Raw genomic sequence first — 22,638 nt, 5'->3', positions numbered from 1 at the left:
CCAGGAGAGTGACCAGAATGGTGAGAAAGGCAAAACTGGAATATGAAAAGAGATTGGCACTAAGATCCAAAGAAAATACTAGGGAATTTTTTAGCTATGTGGCCAGTAGGCAGAGAAACGATTGTGAAAAAATGACATTGCAGGATAAAAATGGGAATAGAGTGACTGGTGCAGAGGACATAGTGGAGTTATTCAATGAGCACTTTATTGGAGTATTTCATCCTGGAGGAGGTTTTAATACTAAAGGGATAGGGCAGGTTCAGGGTTTAAAGGTGCAAGAGGAGAATGTGTTCCAAATACTGAGTACTCTAGATACCAGTAAAGCTGTTGGACTGGATGGTATTTCACCACGGATTTTGAGAGAATGAGCTAAAGAACTGACAGCTCTGTTGACCTGGCTTTTCAATAAAAGTCTGGCTGTGGGAAAGGTACACAGGGAATGGAAGGAAGGCAAGATAGTGCCACTGCACAAGGGCAGTAGCAGAATGGAAGTGTCTAATTATAGGCCTGTTTGTGTGTCATCAGTAGTTGTTAAGGTCTTGGAGAAATTAGTGAGGGACTATATACAGCATTGGGCAGATGAGGGTAATGTTATCTGTGAGAATCAACATGGATTTGTTAAGAGGTGCTCTTGCTTTAGTAATATGATTGCCTTTTATAATAAAGTGACAAGAGCAGTTGATTAGGAGAAAGGCATGTACTGCTATTTTTTGTAAAGGCCTTTGCATGATTTTGCAAAGGTGTTTGACAGGGTGCCACATGATAAGCTGATATGTAAGTTGCAGCAAATGGGTTTAAAATATCGGGTTAGTCAAATGGATTCAGGATTGGCTGATGGATAGGTATCAGAGAGTTGTGTATGGTGGGCAATATCAAGGAAGCAGAAGGTTACAAGTGGGGGTTCCACAGGTCTCAGTACTGGGACCTGTATTGTTCAACCTTTACATCAATGATATTGTCAATGGATTGCAAGGGGACATTCAGTTGTTTGCAGATGATGTGAAGCTGGGAAGGGTTATCAGTAATAGTGCAGATGTGGCAGCCATGCAAGAAGATTTGAATAAACTAGACAGATGGACAAATGAATGGGGTTATCGGTTCAATGCTGTCAAATGTAAAGTCTTGAGGTTTGGGATCCATCGATGGGAGGATGCATACTCAATTGGAGGATCTGTACTAGAGGGGGGGGGGTATGGGAGACAAGAGATCTGGTGATGATGATTGATAGAAAACTGAAATTCAGGAAGCATATTGTAAAGGTGACGAGGATGACTCAAAGGATTGCTGCAATATTGAGAAGGACACTTACCTACAGAGATAAAAGAGATATCATTCCGTTGTATAAGACCCTGATCAGACCACACGTAGACTATTGTTCTCAGATTTGGTCCCCATGATTTGAAGGGGATAAATTGACTGTGGAAAGGGTACAGAGGCAGATGACAAAGATGGTTTCAGGACTGTACAATATGAGTTATGAGGATCGACTGAGGGAATGTGGACTGCAGAGTTTGGTGGATAGAGGAAGGAGAAGTGATATGATCGAGACTTTTAAACTGTTGAGAGGCAGTTACAGGGTAGACATTGGTGAATTCTTTCACTTGGTGGAACGGCAGGAAGGAGCGATGACAAGGGGCCTTCCCTGGAAGTTACGAAAGGAGGCTGTGAGAAAGAGGGTGTGGAGTGGTTTTTTGCATGGAGGGTGGTTGAACCTTGGAATGCATTGCCTGATAGAGTGGTTGGAGCAGGAACGGTCAATGAGTTCAAGGAGTGGTATGATAAACTTTATGTTTCCTAAAAACGACCTCCTACGATGAGTCTTTTGATGCCACGGAGGCCTGGATAATAATAATAGTAATAATAATAATAATAATAATAATAATAATAATTTTCTGTGTCTATTCTTATAATGGCTCTGAGAAGTCTGCAGTCAGAATCTGTTTGAAAATTGTTTAGAAATAAATCTTAGTTGGATATTAGAAATAAACCTTAGTACAGGTGTGGTGAATGAGATAGTGCAGAAGGTCTGTTTTTCAGGAGGAATCATGAACACAGTGTGATTGATGCTTGAAATAAGTATTAAATGAGCATGAGAGCTGATGGTGGAGTAAAAATGATTTGGTTGGAGAGGAGGAGAATGTTATGATGGATATTTTGGTTTCTAAGTAGAGTGAAGAGTAACACAGTGGTATGAAATGATGTCACTGTGTTACTAAGGTATGACAAGGTGGTAAGTAAGGATCATGAATGGTATGTTGAGAGAGCTAAGGGAGGAGAAAGGATACAGTTTGTTAATATGTGAAATACATGTGAGAGAAGGGTAGAATTCCATAGAAGTAATGAATTGCATGGGTTTTATGAGTCATCTGAAAAGACTTTTGCTAGAAGGAAATGTAACATGTGATGTGAAAGATCAGGAGAGTGCAGCTGAAGACTGAAATGAGAGTGAGACTGAAATGCTTGTGCTGGAGAGCATAGTGTTGTGTGAGATGAGAATTAGAAAACAGGAATGCAAAATGGACAGGAAAACAAGAAGTGTTCAGGTTGAAATGGGGACCATGGAAAAATTGGAATAATTACAAGATGCTGTAGTGAATGTGTGTATGGCGATGGTCAGCATTGTCAGCAGAGGAATGGCCTAAGATGTAAGGGAGTAGTTGAGTCTGTGGTGATACATGGTGTAAGCGGTGATAAAGGTGAGTGGGAACGGGCAGGTGTGGAGAAACCACAGTTGAAAAGTGGAATTTGTTGGACTGATTACAGACCTAAAAGTGAATTGCTATGTTTATTTATGAATTCCATGAAATCAGAAATAAGGGAGCTGAAATTATTTCACTGTTTGAATTTTTTCAATCAAAAATAGTTGGAAAAAGAGAAACAAGGTTGGATGAGAGTGAGATTCTCGCGGAAATGAAAATGGAGGAAAATGATATTTTTCATAATGATTTGAGGAAAGGGGAAGTGCTGTTCATTATTAGCAGGGGAATTATCTACTCACAAGATAGAAATACATGGGAAAGAAACAGATTTAGTTGTTTTGAGGAAGTATGGTGTGAAGTGGAGATTGAATGGAAGAGATATTTAGTTGGATGTTGCTATATGCATGGAATCTATGCAGGGTAGGGATGAAGAATGTATAAACATGGGTTAGTGAACAACAGAAGAATGTTGATTGTGGATAATTTTAAGTATTGAAATATAGATGGAATGAAGAGATAGGCATTTGAGAATAAGGAAATCGAATTTCTGCAGTATTATAAACTACTTTCTCACCTATCCTTCTATATAATATATAGAAGAAAAAGTGTCTTGAGCAAACAAAATACAAAGTTTTTTTGGAGAGTGAGAAGGCTATGGATATTATGTGCTTATTATTATCAGCAATAATAAGGGTGCATGCTTATAAACATGCTTATTATTATTATCAAAGATAAAGAGAAGGATCTTTTTTTGAGAAATAGGATTGTATTTTGGTAGCATTGATGTTGACAAGGTTGTCCTCACTTCATTGGAGTGTGACAAGTAATTCAATATGTTTTAAAGCATAAATTATGGAAGATCTTGAGGATTGGAACATTTGAGTATTCTACAAGGTATATTAACTAATGAAAAAGGAATAAGGTATACTGTCATCTGTAAAACTATGGATGGTATGTTGTGGTGATGAGAGAAGGTCATTTATGCATATTAGAAAGTATTGATGACAATACAGAACTGTTGGATAATTCTGCCATTGGAGAAGAAATTTGAAATGATTCACAACCTGTCCAAACATGTCCATTTTGACATGTTGTGAATAATCAGAGAAGAGATTCTGATTAAATGTCCTGCAAATGTCAAGACTGACTACACAAGTTTCTCCAAACTTCTCCATAGCTTATATCCAAAGTCAGGTAATGTTTGCTAAGGGATTTGCTGTGGATTGAGACTGAGCAGAAGAATCCATATTGGAGTTGCAGGACTTGATGATGAAGGTAATTGTTGATGATTTTCTGATGTCTCAATTTCTGTTGATATTTGATGGTTGACTTTTTATCTCTCTTGTTTGAAATGGCTGAAATTTGTTTGAAATTTCCTTCTGCTGTAGAGTTGATGCCTGATGAGTACAAAAGACCATAAAAATGATACTTCCAGAGAACAAATTTTGACTACAGTTAATGGAATGCAGCTGATACTGGCATTCCATTAACTTTGGCAAGAATTTTCCTTGCCAAAGGAAATAGCCAGAATTCATGGTGAACTGAAACATGGCTGAAATATCGGTTTGGGCTTTTTAGAGTGGGACATTCATGAATAGAGAGGAGACATCAAAGCTAATCATTATATATTTAGTATTTTCTTTTCTTCTTTTTTAGCAAGGATCAAAATCTTAAAAGACCACCTGTTAATTAGAATCAAATGCAATCTGCAATACACATATTGGAAATTCACACACACGCACACGCATGCAACTGTTTGCAGATGATATCAAACTGAAGAGAGTGATGAGGAATCAAACAGATGTTGTGGCCTTACTGGACAACTTGAATGAATGGGCAACAGTATGGAACTGTCAGTTTAATGTTGTAAAGTGTAAGGTCCTGAAAATTTGATAGGCAACAATGGGATGCATAGTATACACTTGGTGGGAAATTTTGGAGGAAGTTGATGAGACAGGAGACCTTGGAGTGGTGATGGACAAGGATCTGAAGTTCAGAGGTCATATTGCACAAGTCATGAAGTCATCACATCAGCTATGACAATTATGCAGAAGACATTAACCTGGAGAAATAGAGTTTCTAGACAGACACTGTATAACACTTTGATCAGGCCTTCTGATTTTCATGGTAATGAAGATATATTGAAAAATTCCAGAGAATACTGACTAAGTTGGTAACTGGACTTTGGGATAAAGGATATGAGGGTAGAGTGAGGGGATGCAGTTTGCAAAGCCTTGTGAATAGGAGGAAGGGAGAGGGATATCATTGAGACATTTAAGTTAGTAAAGGGTTGTTACCAGATTAAGGTGGTAAATTTTTCATAGAGTGGGGGAAGTGGGAAGAACAAAACAACTGTTCATTGTGGTGAATGACATTGTGGGGAATGCAGATATATTGAATGAGTTTACAGCATGGTTTGATGGTATATTGTTACACACACACACAAAGCGTGTAATAATATACCTTCCACAATGTCTTTCTTTTAAGGTTACGTGGTGATCAGCATTCATATTTCTGAATTTAGGGACACAAAACACACGTGTTGAAATGATTTTTTACTTATTATTAATAAAAGAAAGTCAAAGACAATGAGTCTTTGACTACATGGAAGTCTGGTGTTAATAATAATACATGGTTAGTTCTGAGTTGTAGATTTATTAGCATCTGTTAAAGGAAAAAAATATAATAATCTCAAAATGAGAATTATTAATATAAGGCACCTTTGTAGCACAGTCAGTAGTGATTAATGCTCTTTGGTTGGATAGACCTGGGTTTGAATCCCTTCTTGGATGGGAGGAACTGTCAAGAGCTTCTCAACAAATAGTGGGTTCATTTTTTTTTTTTCCCTGGAAAGACAAGCCAGCCAGAGAATATAAAATTGTATTCTCTGACTTGAGATACATTTGTAGAACACATCTGTAGACTACAAAGAAGTCTGGTTACCTGAATAGGTTAATGAGTCTACATTAAAGAAAGTAAAATGTGATACAAATTTTTAGATATGATAACTTGCTGTTGATTCTTTCTTATTAGACCACCCTTTTAAAACTGAGTGTTGCATTAAGTTGCTATATTTATTAGATTTTAATGCTTTTTTTTTTTAATTTCCAGAACACTTCGCATCAGAAGAGATTAAGAAACATCTTCAAGTGCTTAATGAAAAATGGCAAATGCTAAAGGTATATTTTAAATTTGTTTATGGTGTGTACTTATATTTTGTATGATATAAAAAGTGTAATTTCTTTAAACAATATAATTTCTTAAAAACCTATAAAAATTTAAAAAATATATATCTGTAGCACTGCTATTTTAGCTGATTATTATTATTACCACTACACGGGCATCTCCATGGAGTAAGAAAACACTGCAGGAGGCCTGCACTAATCACTGTTCACCCAATTTCCATCATGCCTGTCCTTAAACTTATTCACTGCTGGAGCACTCCCAACTACCTTAGACAATTCATTTCCATCATTCATCACTCTCCAAGCAAAAAATCTAGTCCCCCAAATCCTTATTAGACATACTTTTACACAACTTTCAAAGGTGACCTCTACTTCTCTCCAAACTCATTATATCTTTAAAAATTTATCTTGTATTAGTCTTATAGAATCCCTTTAATAACTTATAAGCTTCTCATGTTCCCTTCTCTTCTGTTTGACAGAAGAGACAGAAGTCTCCAACTATAGGCCAGTCTGTATAACTGTAGCTGTGGTCAAGGTGTTGGAGATTGGTAAAGAATAGAATACAGAATTTGGTTAATGGAGATAGCATTCTTTATGATGGTCGGCATGGATTTGTAAAGGGCAGGTCCTGTTTTAGTAATTTATGATTAGGTGACGAGTGTGTTAGATAAGATATACAGTGATATTCTTAGACTTTGCAAAGCATTTGATAGATTACCACATGATAAGTTGGTGTACAAGCTGCAGAGGATGGGAATGGATAGTATATTGGTTAGATGGATCAGGGATTGGCTCTCTGAATGATACCAGCAGGTTGTGTATGATGGAGCAATGTCTCAAAAAAGAAGGATAACCAGTGGCATGCCCTAGGGTTCTGTTCTTGGACCTCACCCCCTGCTGTTTAACTTATTTGTAAATGATATATCATGTGGACTGACGGGATCTTCTATTATTTGCTGATGATGCAAAGTTTGGAAGAATTATAAGTAGCACTTCTGGTGCTGAATCCCTTCAGGAAGGGACAAAAAGGAAGTGGATGAGATTAGAGATTTGGGAGTGATGGTTGAGAGTAGACTGAAGTTTAGAGGGCATATTGCTAGTGTTGCAAAGGTTGCACATCGTATAGTGCCGCTATGATAAGAAGTACTCCAATATGCAAGGGTAAGGAAGTGGTTGCCACTGTATAAGGCACCAGTCAGACCACACTTGGACTATTGTGCTCAGATCTGGTCACCTGGTTTTCAATATGATGTGGAGACATTGGAGAAGGTCCAGAGATGAGTGACAAAGACAATATCAGGAGTTTGGAATGCTGGCTATGGAGAGAGGTTGAAGAGATGTGGAATGCAGAGTTTGGTGGATAGGAGGAAGAACGGTGATATGATAGAGATATTTAAGTTAGCAAGAGGATTTTATAAGATTAATCCAGAGGGGATTATAAAAAGAGTAGAAGGTGAGAGGGGAAGAACAAAGATCATTCCTGAAGTAGTGTAAAAGTGTGGTGAGAAAGGGTGTGAGGACTAGATTTTTTATATGGAGAATTGTCAGGGAATGGAATGCATTACCAGAATGTTGTTAATGCAAGGAGTGTTAAGAATTTTAAGATTCTATATGATAAATATGTTGTCAGTTGAATGATCCTCCCATGATGTCTGTCGACTTCATGGAGGGCTTAATGATAATAATAATAATAATAAACTTTGCAGCCTATATACCTTCAATCTATCTTCATAGGGAGCATTCCAGAGACTTGTTGCCATCTTGATCATGGATCGCACTGCCATTTCCTTATTTACAAGAAATCCGAGTGACCAAATCTTTCCACAATGGTCAAGATGGAGTTGACAATAGCTTTGCAAAGAGAGATAATTACATTTCTATCTCTGTTTATCAATATTTTCTTCAACTTCTAGGTAATTACGAGCTATTTTGCAATAGGGTCTCTGAACTTCAAATCTCTGTTCACCATCAACTCTAGATTTAAACTTCATCAATTTCCTTCAGTATCATGACACTGATCCCGCTATCAGTGTCATGCACATTATGTATTCTTTTCATCCCAAAGGTAAATAAACTTACATAACCTTATATTTTGCCACATTAAACTGATAACTATTATCCTGTGGCTACACTAAGAATTTATGAAATCATCCTGCAGGATTTCTTCCTCACCTCTATTAATAATTGCCTTTTCCAATTTTTCATTGTCAGCATACAACTGAATACTACCCCTGTATCATTCCCTGTACCTTTAATATACAGGTGGCCCTACTGTAGACACCTGAGGCATGCAAGTAGCCTCTTTCATTCTCCTGGATTCTGTACCTTATATGCTAATATCCTGGCGTCTATCTGGCAGCTGCCTCTCCCCACAAAAAATAAAATAAAATAATAGTTTTATTTTTAGTTCCTTTGTCACAGCCTATTTTAGCAAAGGATGCACCTTCTTCATGAAGCTTGATTATATCGAGCTTTTGTTCTAAAGTGAGCCATTTACGTTTATTGGTGACAGAATCATTTTCACGTTTTCTTTTTGCACTCATTAAGTAGTTTTTTAAATGGGATTAAAAATTAATTATCACAAATTCGAGGCCTGTGTAGCTCAGTGAAAGTGGTGCTTGCATCCTCTGCACTTGGTCACTCGAAGTTTGACTCAAGTTCAAGTTCAGTCGCCGACTGGAGGAACTTTTTCTAATCCTTTCTTTGACCAGTTCCCGAGTTAATCAATCTCTGGCACGGGCAAGCAGGTTTTTCCTCCCGGAAACTCAGGTTTTTCATCCCGTAAACTCAAGAAAATCGACCGTGGTACCCACATTATTTCAGACAGTGACATATCTTGTTAGCATTAGGTTACCTAACCCAAACAAGATAGACATGGGCCAGCTATCTCTGATTGTCTACCGGTGGAGATCGAACTGCCCACTCAGTCTCCAAAAGCTAGATAGGGTTATAAAGGTCTCACCTACTCCCTATAAGGGAATAAAATGCATTAGCTGATTTTTTTTTTTTTTTTAATCACAAATTCAACATTAAAGTTAACAAACGTCCACTGCTTATCATGTTGGAGGCTTAATGGATTTTTTACAACACTCAAAAAGAATTAAAATAGAATTTAATACTTCCTATATTTCGTCCTAGTCACTAGGACATCTACGGGGATTACAAAAACAGTTAATGTAACATACACACAAATAATAAACAATACTGAGCCCAACCACGTGGGTGACACTAAAGTCCTATCCAGTTGGAGCGCCCTCTAAGAATCCAGTTTACTATGGAAAAGGAAAAGAACAATTGCTTACCCTTCCTAGACACCTTAGTCACACACCTGCCTAATGATACACTTGCCTTCACTGTATACAGAAAGCCCACACACACACAGGCAGATACATTCACAAACTCTCCCACCACCACCCCTCTCAACAATTTGGCATTATTAAAACTCTTACCAAGAGAGCCCACAATCTTTGTTCCAGTGGAGCCACCCTCACTACTGAGCTTAACCACATACACAACTTTCCTCTCCAATGGCTACAGTGATCACAGTATCAAAAAAATAATCAACTCCTCCCCCATTCCCCATCCTTCTCGTCAACAAGAATTTAAAAATGCCATCACCATACTCTACATCCGTGGCACATCCGAAAAAATAGCCAAGATACTAAAAAAGTACAACCTACACACAGCATATAAGCCCCACTGCAAACTTGCTACCCTTATCCGTTCTACGAAAGATCAGCTCCCTCCTCTCTCTCTGCCTGGAGTTTACAAAGTACCCTGTTCCTGTAAGCTGGCATACTTTGGACAGACATGCAGATCAGCATCCATCCGTCTAGAGGAACACAAGTCTTACATCATCAAACACAACTATGGCCATTCAGGCTTGGCTGAGCATGTTTTGGATACCACCCACAGGGTATCTTGGAAGAAAACCACCATGCTCCACCACAGCAAATTTAAGAAAGAGAGACTTTTCTTGGAAGCAGCAGCAGTTCTCAAAAACCAACCAAATCTCAATAAATACGGTTGTATTAAGCTTCCGAAGATTTGGGAAACACTCATCGCCAGAGATCCCACCTTACATTCCAGGCCACCTACTACTGCCCTTAGAGGGCGCTCCAACTAGATAGGACTTTAGTGTCACCCGCGTGGTTGGGCTCAGTATTGTTTATTATTTGTGTGTATGTTACATTAACTGTGTTTGTAATCCCCGTAGATGTCCTAGTGACTAGGACGAAGTATAGGAAGTATTAAATTCTAATTTAATTCTTTTTGAGTGTTGTAAAAAATCCATTAAGCCTCCAACATGATGTCCTCACAGCACTTAAGCCTCTACACATGAGTCCACTGCTTACTCGTACTATACATAGCTTACACATTAAGACATTGAACATAATGCCACGTTTACATTCTTGCTGAGTCTAGGTACATACATATACAACGGGGAACCCCAGAAAAAATTGAAATATTGTAGCGCATAACTTTAAAACCGCATAAAAATAAACTGCACAAAAAAGAGACTTGACTGTATAAAGATAAAAAACTGATCATTTATGTATAAAAAAAATAATTTTGTGTACTAATTTTTTAGGATTTAAAACCGGACTATAGTGAATCCGGACTGATCGAAGCCGGACTATGCGAGGTATTGCTGTATATGACAGTATATGCCTTTCCATCATCAACTGCTCTTGTCACTTAATTATAAAAGGCAATCATATTACTAAAGCAAGAGCACCCCTTAACAAAACCACATTGACTCTCACAAATAACATTACCCTCATCTGCCCAATGCTGTATATGGTACCTTACTAATTTCTCCAAGATCTTTACAACTACTGATCAAACACAAACTTGCCTATAGTTAGACATATCCAGTCTGCTACTGCCCTTATGCAATGGCACTAATCTTACCTTCCTTCCATTCCTTGGGTACCTTTCCCTTGGCCAGACTTTCATTGAAAAGCCAGGTTAACGGATCTGTCAATTCTTTAGTACATTCTCTCAAAACCCGTGGTGAAATACCATCCAGTCCCCCTGCTTTACTGTCATCCAGAGTACTCAGTATTTGGAACACACTCTCCTCTTGCACCTCTAAACCCCGAACCTGCCCTATCCCTCTAGTATTAAAAATTACTTCACCAGGATGAAATACTCCAGGAAAGTGTTCATTGAACAACTCCACTATGTCCTCTGCATCAGTCACTCTATTCCTATTTTTATCCCACAATGTCATTCTTCCACAATCATTTCTCCTCCTACTGGCCACATAGCTAAAAAATTCCCTAGGATTTTCTTTGGATCTTAGTCCCAGTCTCTTCTCATATTCCAGTTTTGCTTTCCTTGCCATATTAGTCATGTTTCTGGTCTGAGTCTTATATTCTTCAAGCATCTGCTCTCCGCCCCTCTCCTTATATCACTTCCATAACTTCTTTTTCACCTGCAGTTCCTGTTCGATATTGTTTTTCATCCACTTTACACCAATTGCTGCCAACAAATATTCCTTCACAATTTCCCACACACTAATGATATCCCGGCCTTCCAATTCTGCGCTCCATGGAAGTGCCCCAAATTCATATCTAAGACTATTGTAATCACCTGCTTTATTATTCCACCTGCATTCCCTTTTCTTTGATACTCCTGCATGTCTATTCATCTTCCAAGTCAGAACCATATGGTCACTCTCTCCAACAGTGTGGAGAGATGTCATTTCAGTTATCAGCTCCTCTGATTGTATGACTAAATCCAATACGCTTATATCTCTGTTCTGTCTATTACATGTTGCCTAAGACATCTATCCCTCAAGAATTCCAGAAATTCCATTCCCTTATTACTACATGTATTTTCCTCTTCCCAACTTATACTGCTGTAGTTGAAATCTACCATAACAATCATTCTTTTTGCACTTGCCAATCTCAACTGCCTAAACATCTCCTGTTCCCCACCTTCTGTGCTCCTTTGTTTGTAGCAACACCCCCACTAAATATCCTGTCTTGCTCACTTCTACCCCACACTATATACTTTCAAAACCATTGGTGGTACTGCCTTCCAAAAGCCTCCACTCTTAGAGTGGAGGCTTTTGGAAGGCAGTTTTCCATTCCTATCCTGCCAAAAAATGCTGTACCCTGCTACTTCTGTTCCTGTTATTTTATCATCTTCCATCAACCATGTCTCAGAGATCTCAATAATCTTTGGCCAGGCTGATGCAATCAGCGCCACCAATTCATATCCTTTATTCTGGATACTCCTGTCATTAGTATAAAGCATAAAAATGTCACTGCTTCTATACCTATCATTATCTCCTCCAGACTCCACTGGACTCAGTGTTACCTGATGTCTCTCCCCCCCCAAGCACCCATTCCCACAAGAGGCTACCTCTGCTACCATCTTGCTACCAGCTTATTCCCAGGGTGATAATCCACCATGGGAATTCTGGTTTCCCTTTATTGACACACCAACTCGTTCAGAAAACAGCAATCTCTCCTAATGTCTACATCCTTCATCATTCAAATGCAAGCGGTCTCTTTCATACAGCTCCTTTCTGTCCTCAAATGCCCTCTAAGCATCCACCTATTCCAATCCTCTCTTCTGATACATTCTGGCTATTATGCTATTCATTATTACTTCTCTTCTGCTCAGCTCATCATTATCATACCTGGGTAACAGATATACTCTCTTTCCTCTCTGCATTTTCTTTTGTACAACCTCAAACATGAATCTCATATCTCTCGCCACCTGATTTACTCTGCCTCTCAAGTCATTTGTGCCCACCATCACAATCATCTCATCCGCCATTTCAAAACTATCATTCAATGAAAAAGAAAATACTACATAGTTTTGTTCTTCTTATTATTGTTGGTATGTCCACCATCACAATCATTTCATCCACGCTTTCACCCTGCTTAATTGCCATAGACACACTTTTTATCATTCCTCTAGGCAACTCCTCCGGCATCATATCTTGCACACCATGGATAATCAAGTCTCTATACATCATACCTCTTGCCACTCTGTTCCTTGATTGCTCACCTGCATCCCTCATTCTCTCTCCAATAACCCTTTCTCTCTGTGTTCCCCCTACTTAACTGCTGTCCTGGCATCATTCTATCCCAGCACTCCCTCACATTCTTCTCATTCCTTCTCTCCAAAGGAATGAGAAGAATAAGAAGAATGTCTACGTGTTGTCTGCTGTTTCTATTCTCTTCTCTTCTGTCATTCTCATAACTCTCTCTCATTCCCTCTCTTCTACTGTTTCTATTCTCTCCTCTTCTATCATTCCCATAACTCTCTCTCACTCCTACTCTGATTCGCCTTATCTCATCTTTTATACTTCTCATCTCATCTCATTCCTGATACTCTCTGCAAGTAAGCCAATTTGCTCACCATTCATCCTCCCAATCAAGTCTTCCACACTTTCCACTCTTATTTTTCTATTTAATTTCTGCTCGTCATTCTCACCCTCTATCACACTACTCATCTCTCAAAGTTGAGATATTCCTGCCCCAGATGCAATGTGGTCGGTTATTGTAATATCTAACTCACTAAGTTCTTCCCAATGCCTACATTTTGCGCATATATGCATTTAACCATTCATCCTCCCAATCAAGTCTTCCACACTTTCCACTCTTATTTTTCTGTTTAATTTCTGCTCGTCATTCTCACCCTCTATCACACTACTCATCTCTCAAAGTTGAGATATTCCTGCCCCAGATGCAATGTGGTCGGTTATTGTAATATCTAACTCACTAAGTTCTTCCCAATGCCTACATTTTGTGCACATATGCATTTAACCTTCTCTCATCCACCACATATCCAACTGCCAGGACGCATACATCTCACATGCTATCTCACATAGCACTACATGCCACAAAATCCTGTATTATGTTACTCAAAATAGAGTTCCTAAATGGGGGAGAACTTGGTGATATGGCATTTGTAATTGGTGTTGCCATCATTCAAACAGTGCCAAGGTATTACTATAACTAGATGCTAAATACTGAATGCTCTACTATACTTCACACACTCTACTATAAGCTAATTTACTTATTCGATACTATAAGTATAAACTATTTTTAATGTATATATAATGTAATTTAAAGTATAAACTATATTTAACTGTACTAAATAACTAAATATGAAAACTTATCTTCTTCTCTTCCACTGTAGATGCATCCTCTGACCTTGCCTTCTCGGTAACCGAAAAATAACACATTATAAACAACAACTCAGTAATATTTGAGGATTTCTCTTTGCATTTGAGCTTAATGTGCTACATTTTATTGTTCTGCACTGATGTCATTTTCTCTCATTATGTATCATCAAGATACAGCACAGAATAATATGACAGGCTGATACAATTAAAATTTCATTATTATTAATTCTCTATAAGCAATTATTCCTTTAGATTGACCAATTATTTATGCTATTGTGCAATACAATTAGGTTTTATGTTTTCTTAAGACACTCCTAATTGCAGCAGTCCATGTAGAAGAAGAACAAATCTTGGTCTTTTTCTTTCCATTTACTTCTAGTGAACTTTAATAATCTTTTATATTTCATTCTGTTAATAATAATTTCATGTGATGATACTGCATTCTCCCTTTTTACGGGAGTTCACGGTACCATCTAGTTCCCCCAAATTTTATTCGGTCTCCGGAACCGGCATAGGCTGACGAATCAGACCTATGGCTGTGTCAGTATTCCCGACTGTAATCCGTGTGTTCTCAGACCGGTTTGCCTGCTTGCTGGATGAAAATCACCAGATAAACTGGCAGAAAAAACCCTGCTGTCCACGCCCAAGACCGGCTAACTTGGCTATGGCTGAGGTAGATCCTTAAGCTCCTCACATCATTGACGGGAATCGAACCTAGGACACTCCTTCCCCAGGCATATGGTTGCAAAGCGCAAAGCCACTAGGCTGACCTTATGGACATTTCATTCTGTTTAAGGGACTATACTGGTTAGATTAGCTTTGCTTCTTCTTCTTTTTCTTCTTCTGCAGCTTTTCCTACTTAAGTGGGGTTGCTGTTTGTGGTTAGTCTCGTCCACAACTTCCTGTTTGAGCTGTAGCCATATCCAAGTTCTTCATCCTCAAGTCCTCTTCCGCCATCTCCCTCCATCTCTTCTTTGGCCGTCCACGCTTCCTCTTCTCCTGCACATCCATCTGTATGACCTTTCTTCCCACATACTCTTCTCCCCTCCTCATCACATGACCAAACCATCTTGTGAGGAGAGGATACATGTGGAAATACAAGGCTGGTGATTATGACAAGCTTAGGACACAGGTTGGAGCTATAGCATGGAATGAAGAGTTGAGCAGTAAGGAAATAAATTTTTCTAGGGAACTGACAAAGAAACACATAACAGCATCAATGTGTAAATGTATTCCAAAGGTCAAAAGGCTAGACATAAAATGGATGAATGACATAAGCATGAAATCTAGAAGAAGAAAAAGAAGAATAAGACGCTTTGGAGGCAGTCCAAGATGAATGTTAATAATCAGTTACATGAAGAGTATAAAGCACAAGACAAGAGAATGACTCAGCAATGACAACAAAAGTGCAGCATGAGCAGAAATTGGCAAATCATCATCATCATTATTATTATTATTATCCAGGCCTCCATGGAGTCAAAAGACTCTTTGTGGGAGGTCCTTCCCGAGAAATACAAAGTCTATCATACCACTCCTTAAACTCATTGACCGCTCTCGCTCTCACCACTCCATCAGGCAATGCATTCCACGGTTAAACCACCCTCCACACAAAGAAACCACTCCTCACCCTATTACTCACAGTTTCCTTTCGTAACTTCCAGGGATGGCCTCTTGTAATCACTCCTTCCTGCTGTTCAACTAAGCAAAAGAACTCCTCAGTGTCAACTCTGTAACCACCTATCAACAGTTAAAAAGTCTCAATCATATCACCTCTCCTTCTTCTATCCACCAAACTCTGCAGTCCACATTCCCTCAGCCAATCCTCATAACTATGCTTGTACAGTCCTGAAACCATCTTTGTCATCCGTCTTTGTATCCTTTCCACAGTTAATTTATCCCCTTCAAATCGTAGGAACCAAATCTGAGAACAATAGTCTAAGTGTGGTCTGATCAGAGACTTATACAACGGAATGATAACCCTTTTATCTCTGCAGGTCAGTGTCCTTCTCATAATTGCAGCAATCCTCTGTGTTACCTTCACCACCTTTGCAATACATCCACTAAATTTCAGGTTTCTATCAATCATCAACCACAGATCTCTTGTCTCCCCTACTTCCTCCAGTATAACTCCTCCCATAGAGAATGCAGTATCCCATCGATGTTTCCCAAACCTCAAGACCTTACATTTTGCTGCATTAAACTGAAACCATAATTCATTTGCCCATTTATCTAGCTTATTCAAATCCTCTTGCAGGGCTACCACATCTGCACTATTACTAATATTCCTTCCCAGCTTCGCATCATCGCAAACAACTGAATATCCCCTTGCAGTCCACTGGCAATGTCATTGATATAAAGGTTAAACAATATAGGTTATTGTTTAACCTTTATATAACCCTCTACTTCCTTGAAACTGCCCCCACCATAAACAACTTTGATACCTATTGGACAGCCAATCCTGAATCCAGTTGACCAATCTGACATCCTGGCCCATGTGCTGCAACTTAAATATCAGCTTATCATGTGGCACCCTGTCAAATGCCTTCACTATGTCTAAGAAAATGGCAGTATATGCCTTTCCCTCATCTAATGCTCTTGTAACTTTATCATAAAAGGCTAGCATATTGCTAAAACAAGAGTGCCCTTCACAAATCCATGTTGACTCTCACAGATAACATTACCCTCATCTACCCAATGCTGTATACGGTCCTTCACTACTTTCCCCAAGATCTTACTAACTACTGATGACACACAAACTGGCCTATAATTAGACACTTCCAATCTGCTACCACCCTTATGCAATGGCAGTATCTTACCTTCCTTCCATTCCATGGGCACCTTTCCCACAGCCAGACTTTCATTTAAAAGCCAGGTCAAAGGCACTGTCAGCTCCCTAGCACATTCTCTCAAAACTTGTAGTGAAATACTATCCAGTCCCACAGCTTTATTGACATCCAGAGTACTCAGTGTTTGAAACACACTCTCCTCCTGTACCTCTAAACCTTGAACCTGCCCAATCCCTCTAACATTAAAACTGACTCCTCCAGGATGAAATATTCCAATAAAGTGTTCATTGAACAAATCCACTATGTCCTCTTCATCAATCATTCTATTCCCATTTTTATCCCAAAATATCATTCTTCCACAGTCATTTCTCCTCCTACTGGCCAGATATCTAAAAAATTCCCTAGGATTTTCTTCGGATCTTATTGCCAATCTCCTCTCATATTCCAGTTTCGCTTTCCTTTCCACACTAGTCACTCTTCTGGCCTGTGTCTTATACTCTTCATGCATCTTCTCTTCACCTGTCTCCTTATATCTCTTCCACAGCCTCTTTTTCGCATGCAATTCCTGTTTAATATTGTTTGTCATCCACTTTACTCCAAATTGTGTTCTCTTGTTCACTCGTGGTATAAAACTTACCATTGCTGCTAACAAATATTCTTTCATAATTTCCCATGCACTAATGATATCCCAGCCTTCCAATTTCTCCCTCCACGAAACTTCCCGAAGTTGACGTTTTAGACTATTATAATCACTTGCCTTATAATTCCATATACGTTCCTGTCTCTTTGATATACTGATGCTATAACCAAATCCAAAACTCTTGAACCTCTTGTTTCCTCTATTACATGTTGCCTAAGACATTTGGCACTCAAGAATTCTAGAAATTCCATTTCCTTATTGCTACATGCATCTTCCTCTCCCCAATTTATACTACTGTAATTAAAATCTCCCATGACAATCATTCTTCTTGCACTTGCCAAACTCAACTGTCTCAACATTTCCTGGTCCCCATCCTCTGTGCTCCTGAGTCTGTAGCAACATTCCACTAAATATCCTGTCTTGCCCACCTCTACCTCACACCATATGCTTTCAAAATCATTAGTGCCACTGTCTTCCAAAGTCTACACTCTTAGAGGACATAGGTCGTAACTTATCATAAGCAGTACTCCACCACCACGCTTTCCCTTCCTATCCTGCCAAAAAATGCTGTATCCAGTGACTTCTATTCCTGTTATTATATCCTCTTCTGTCAACCACATCTCAGTGATCCCGATAATATTTGGCCAGGCTGAGGCTATCTGCGCTACCAATTCCTCTCCCTTATTCTGGATACTCATGGCATTAGTATAAAGCATATAAATGCCGTTGTTTCTATACCCAGCATTATCCCCTCTGCACTCCACTGGGCTCAGTGTTAGCTGATGTCATCTCCCTTCTCTCAAGTACTCATTCCCACAAGAGGCCACACCTGCTACCATCCTCCCTGGGACACACTGACTTGTTCAGAACAGCAATCTCTCCAGATGCCAATGTCCTTCCTCATTCAAATATAAGTGGTCTCTTGCATACAATTCCTCTCTGTCCTCAATCACACTCCAAGCATCCAGATATTCCAGTCCTCTTGTCACACATTCTAGCTATTATGTCATTCAGTATTACTGCTCTTCTGCTCAGCTCGTGATTATCATACCTAGGCAACACACACATTATCTTTCCTCTCTGTGTCTTCTTTTGTACCACCTCAAGCAAGAATCTCATATCTCTCGCTACCTTATTTACATCACCACTCAAGTTATTTGTTTCCACCATCACAATCATCTCATCCACCTTTCACCTCTCTTAACTGCCAAAGCCACACTTTCTATCGTTCCTCCTGGATAACACTCCTCACGCATCCTATCTTGAACACCACAGATCATTGAGTCCCCATACATTATACCTCTTACCATTCCCTCTCTCCTGTTTTTTCCATTTTCTCCTCTTCTAGCACTCCCATACCTCTCTCTCATTCCATCTTTCCTACTGTTTCCATTCTCTCCTCTTTTAGCACTCCCATACCTCTCTCTCTCTCTCTTTCTCTCATTCTGTCTCTCATACTGTTTCCATACTATCCTCTTCTATCATTCCCATACCTCTCTCTCTCATTCCGTCTCTCGTACTGTTTCCATTCTCTCCTCTTCTAGCACTCCCATGCCCCTCTCTCATTCCATCTCTCCTAATGTTTCCATTCTGTCCTCTTCTAGTGCTCCCATACCTCCCTCTCATTCCATCTCTCCTACTGTTTCCATTCTCTCCTCTTCTAGCATTTCCATAGCTCTCTCTCTCATTCCCTCTCTTCTACTGTTTCCATTCTCTCCTCTTCTAGCATTCCCATAACTCTCTCTCCTACTGTTTTCATTCTCTCCTCTTCTAGTACTCCCCATACCTCTCTCTCTCATTCCTTCTCTCCTACTGTTTCCATTTTCTCCTCTTCTAGCACTCCCATACCTCTCTTTCCTACTGTTTCCATTCTCTCCTCTTCTAGTACTCCCCATACCTCTCTCTCTCTCTCTCTCTCTCTCTCTCTCTCTCTCTCATTCCTTCTCTCCTACTGTTACCATTCTCTCCATTTCCACATCCAATTCCATTCTCTCCTCTCCTATCATTCCCAAAACTCTCTCTCTTCTCTACTCCGATTTGCCTTGCATTTATCTCTTCCATTCTCCTAATCTCATTCTTTATACTTCTCCCAAGACATTCCAATTCCTCTTTGCTCCTCTATCTCCCTCTGCAGGTCAGTCACTCTTAATTGAAATTCACTCTCCCAAACAAAACCATGTCCTAAACTTTCAGTCACTCACACCTTCTACACTATCAACTATTATTTTCTCATTCATATTTTTTTCTTCATTCTCTCCTATCACACTACTCGTCTTCTGGTATTCATTTGTCGTTCCTGGAGCAACAAGTTCGGTTATTGAGATATCTACTGTATTTATTTCCTCCCACTGCCTACACTTTGTGCACACATGCACCTCCCCCCTCACAAGCCAGATATCCAATTCCTGAGATGCATACATGCCGCAAGTACTGCATGCCACAAACTCCCTTATTATATTGCTTATAATAGAGTTCTTAAATGCAGAAGGACTTGGCGACATGCTATTTGCGACTGCAGCTGAATCTGCCATCATTCGTTACTGCCGAAGGACTACTAGCATAATCGTTAATTATTCAAAAATAGTGTCGCTAATTAGTGTCAAAAATCAGGTGAAGAAAAACCCTAGAGAGTTTTTTAGATATGTGGCAAGTAGAAGGAAGAATGATCATGGTAAGATGATGTTAATGAATGAAAATGGTAGAATTGTAACTGCTGCAGAAGATATTGTTGAGGTATTCAGTGATCAATTTATAAGGGTGTTTCATCCTAATCAGGGTGAAATCATGAGGAACTTAAGTGTAGCAGACATAGGAGAAGATGGCTTAATTGTGAGTGAACAGAAAGTATTTGAGGAAATAAATAACCTTGATGTCAATAAGGCAATGGATTTGGTGATATATCATCATGCATTTTAAGGGATTCTTTAGGGAATTGGCAGTAGCATTGTCATGCCTGTTTAATATTAGTCATACAACAGCACAGGTTCCAAGGGAGTGGAAAGAAGGAAAAATTGTTCTCCTGTAATAAGGTGGTGATAAGGCTGTGGCTACAAATTATAGGCCAATCTGTATATCTAGAGTTGTGGTGAAGGCAGTAGAGAGAAATTGGTGAGAAGTAAGATACAGAAATGGGATGATAGCAGCAGTATTCTCTGTGGTTATCAGCATGGGTTTGTTAAAGGAAGATCACATTTTGCTAACTTACTGATGTACTATAGCATGGTGAGAAATGTCTTGGGCAAGGGAGATGCATATACAATGGTATACTTAGTTTTGCAAAGCTTTTGATAGACTGCCACATGACAAGCTGTTAAATAAACTGAAACAGATGGAATAACAGACTTCTGAGTTGGAATAATGACTGCTGTGAAATAGGTATCAGAAAGTTGTATATGGGGTTGCAGTATTCCAAAAGAGGAAGGACAATAGTGGTGTGCTGCAGGAGTCAATTTTAGTGAGTCGTTGTTCAATTTGTATATTCATGATATTGAGTCCCCAATATCATCTGCAAACAGCTGGTGATATGCAACTGTTTGCAGATGATGCAAAATTGGGGCGAGCAATGCAGAGTCAAGCAGATGTTATGGCTTTACAGGAGGACTCGAATTGATTGCATGAATGGACAAGTAAGTGGAACTGTAGGTTCAATGTTACAAAGTGTAAGGTTTTGCAATTTGATAAGCAATGATGGGGAAACTTTAAAAGAGGTACATGAGACGAGATATCTGGGAGTGTTGGTGGATAACGACCTGAAATTTATTTCCACATTGCACAAGTTGTGAATACATCTCATTGGATAATGGCAGTAATGCAGAGGACCCTTATATGCAGAAGAGTTATGATGGCATTGTATAAGATCAGGCCTCATATTGATTGTTGGGCACAGATTTGGTCACTGGGTTTCCATGATTACAAGGATATGTTAGAAAGAGTCCAGAGAAGATTCACAAAGGTGGGCAGTGGTATTTGGAATGTGGAGTATGAGAAAAATTTAAGGAAATATAAATTGCAAGGCCTCATGATTGGGAGGAGTAGGAGGGAGGGTATGATTGAGACACATAAGCTAGCCAGGGGTTATTATGAGTTTGATACAAACGAGATTTTTCATAGAATTGGAGTTATGGTAGAACGAGACCATTTCTGGAAACTGTATAAGGAGGGGGGGGTGAGGAGCAAGTTCTTTACATATTGAGTGTTATGTTGGAGGTTTAATGGATTTTTTACAACACTCAGAAAGAATTAAATTAGAATTTAATACTCCTATATTTCGTCCTAGTCACTAGGACATCTACGGGGATTACAAAAACAATTAATGTAACATGCACACAAAAACTTACAATACTAAGCCCAACCACGTGGGTGACACTAAAGTCCTATCTAGTTGGAGCGCCCTCTATGGGTGGTAGTAGGTGGCCTGGAATGTAAGGTGGGACCTCTGGTGAGGAGTGTTTCCCAAATCTTCGGAAGCTTAATACAACCGTATTTATTGAGATTTGGTTGGTTTTTGAGAGCTGCTGCTGCTTCCAAGAAAAGTCTCTCTTTCTTGAATTTGCTGTGGTGGAGCATGGTGGTTTTCTTCCAAGATACCCTGTGGGTGGTATCCAAAACCTGGTCAGCCAAGCCTGAATGGCCATAGTTGTGTTTGAAGATGTAAGACTTGTGTTCCTCTAGACGGATGGATGCTGATCTGCCTGTCTGTCCAAAGTATGCCAGCTTACAGGAAAAGGGTACTTTGTAAACTCCAGGCAGAGAGAGAGGAGGGAGCTTATCTTTCGTAGAACGGATAAGGGTAGCAAGTTTGCAGTGGGGCTTATATGCTGTGTGTAGGTTGTACTTTTTTAGTATCTTGGCTATTTTTTCGAATGTGCCATGGATGTAGGGTATGGTGATGGCATTTTTAAATTCTTGTTGACGAGAGGGACGGGGAATGGGGGAGGAGTTGATTATTTTTTTGATACTGTGATCACTGTAGCCATTGGAGAGGAAAGTGTTGTGTATGTGGTTAAGCTCAGTAGTGAGGGCGGCTCCACTGGAACAAAGATTGTGGGCTCTCTTGGTAAGAGTTTTAATAATGCCAAATTGTTGTGAGGGGTGGTGGTGGGAGAGTTTGTGAATGTATCTGCCTGTGTGTGTGGGTTTTCTGTATACAGTGAAGGCAAGTGTATCATTGGGCAGG

The 22,638-nt window shown here is 39.4% G+C and overlaps 1 protein-coding gene across 3 annotated transcripts in view; it reads left to right on the top strand.

Annotated features, from left to right (window-relative positions):
- Positions 1-22,638, top strand: part of LOC150103955 (spectrin alpha chain-like) — an 850,682-nt gene that overhangs the window by 370,177 nt on the left and 457,867 nt on the right. For all 3 annotated transcript variants that reach the window (XM_090397194.1, XM_090397195.1, XM_090397193.1), the window contains exon 21: positions 5,811-5,878. In XM_090397194.1, the coding sequence (XP_090253320.1) occupies positions 5,811-5,878 (68 nt within the window). The remainder of the gene's footprint in view (positions 1-5,810; positions 5,879-22,638) is intronic.

The sequence above is a fragment of the Typopeltis vanoorti genome, chromosome 8, assembly GCF_054136105.1.
Source record: "Typopeltis vanoorti isolate ZY-2024b chromosome 8, IOZ_Tvanoo_1.0, whole genome shotgun sequence".
Classification (NCBI taxonomy): Eukaryota; Metazoa; Arthropoda; class Arachnida; order Uropygi; family Thelyphonidae; genus Typopeltis; species Typopeltis vanoorti.
Note: the sequence above shows the minus strand (reverse complement) of the source record. Positions and strands in the feature narration are given on the sequence as shown.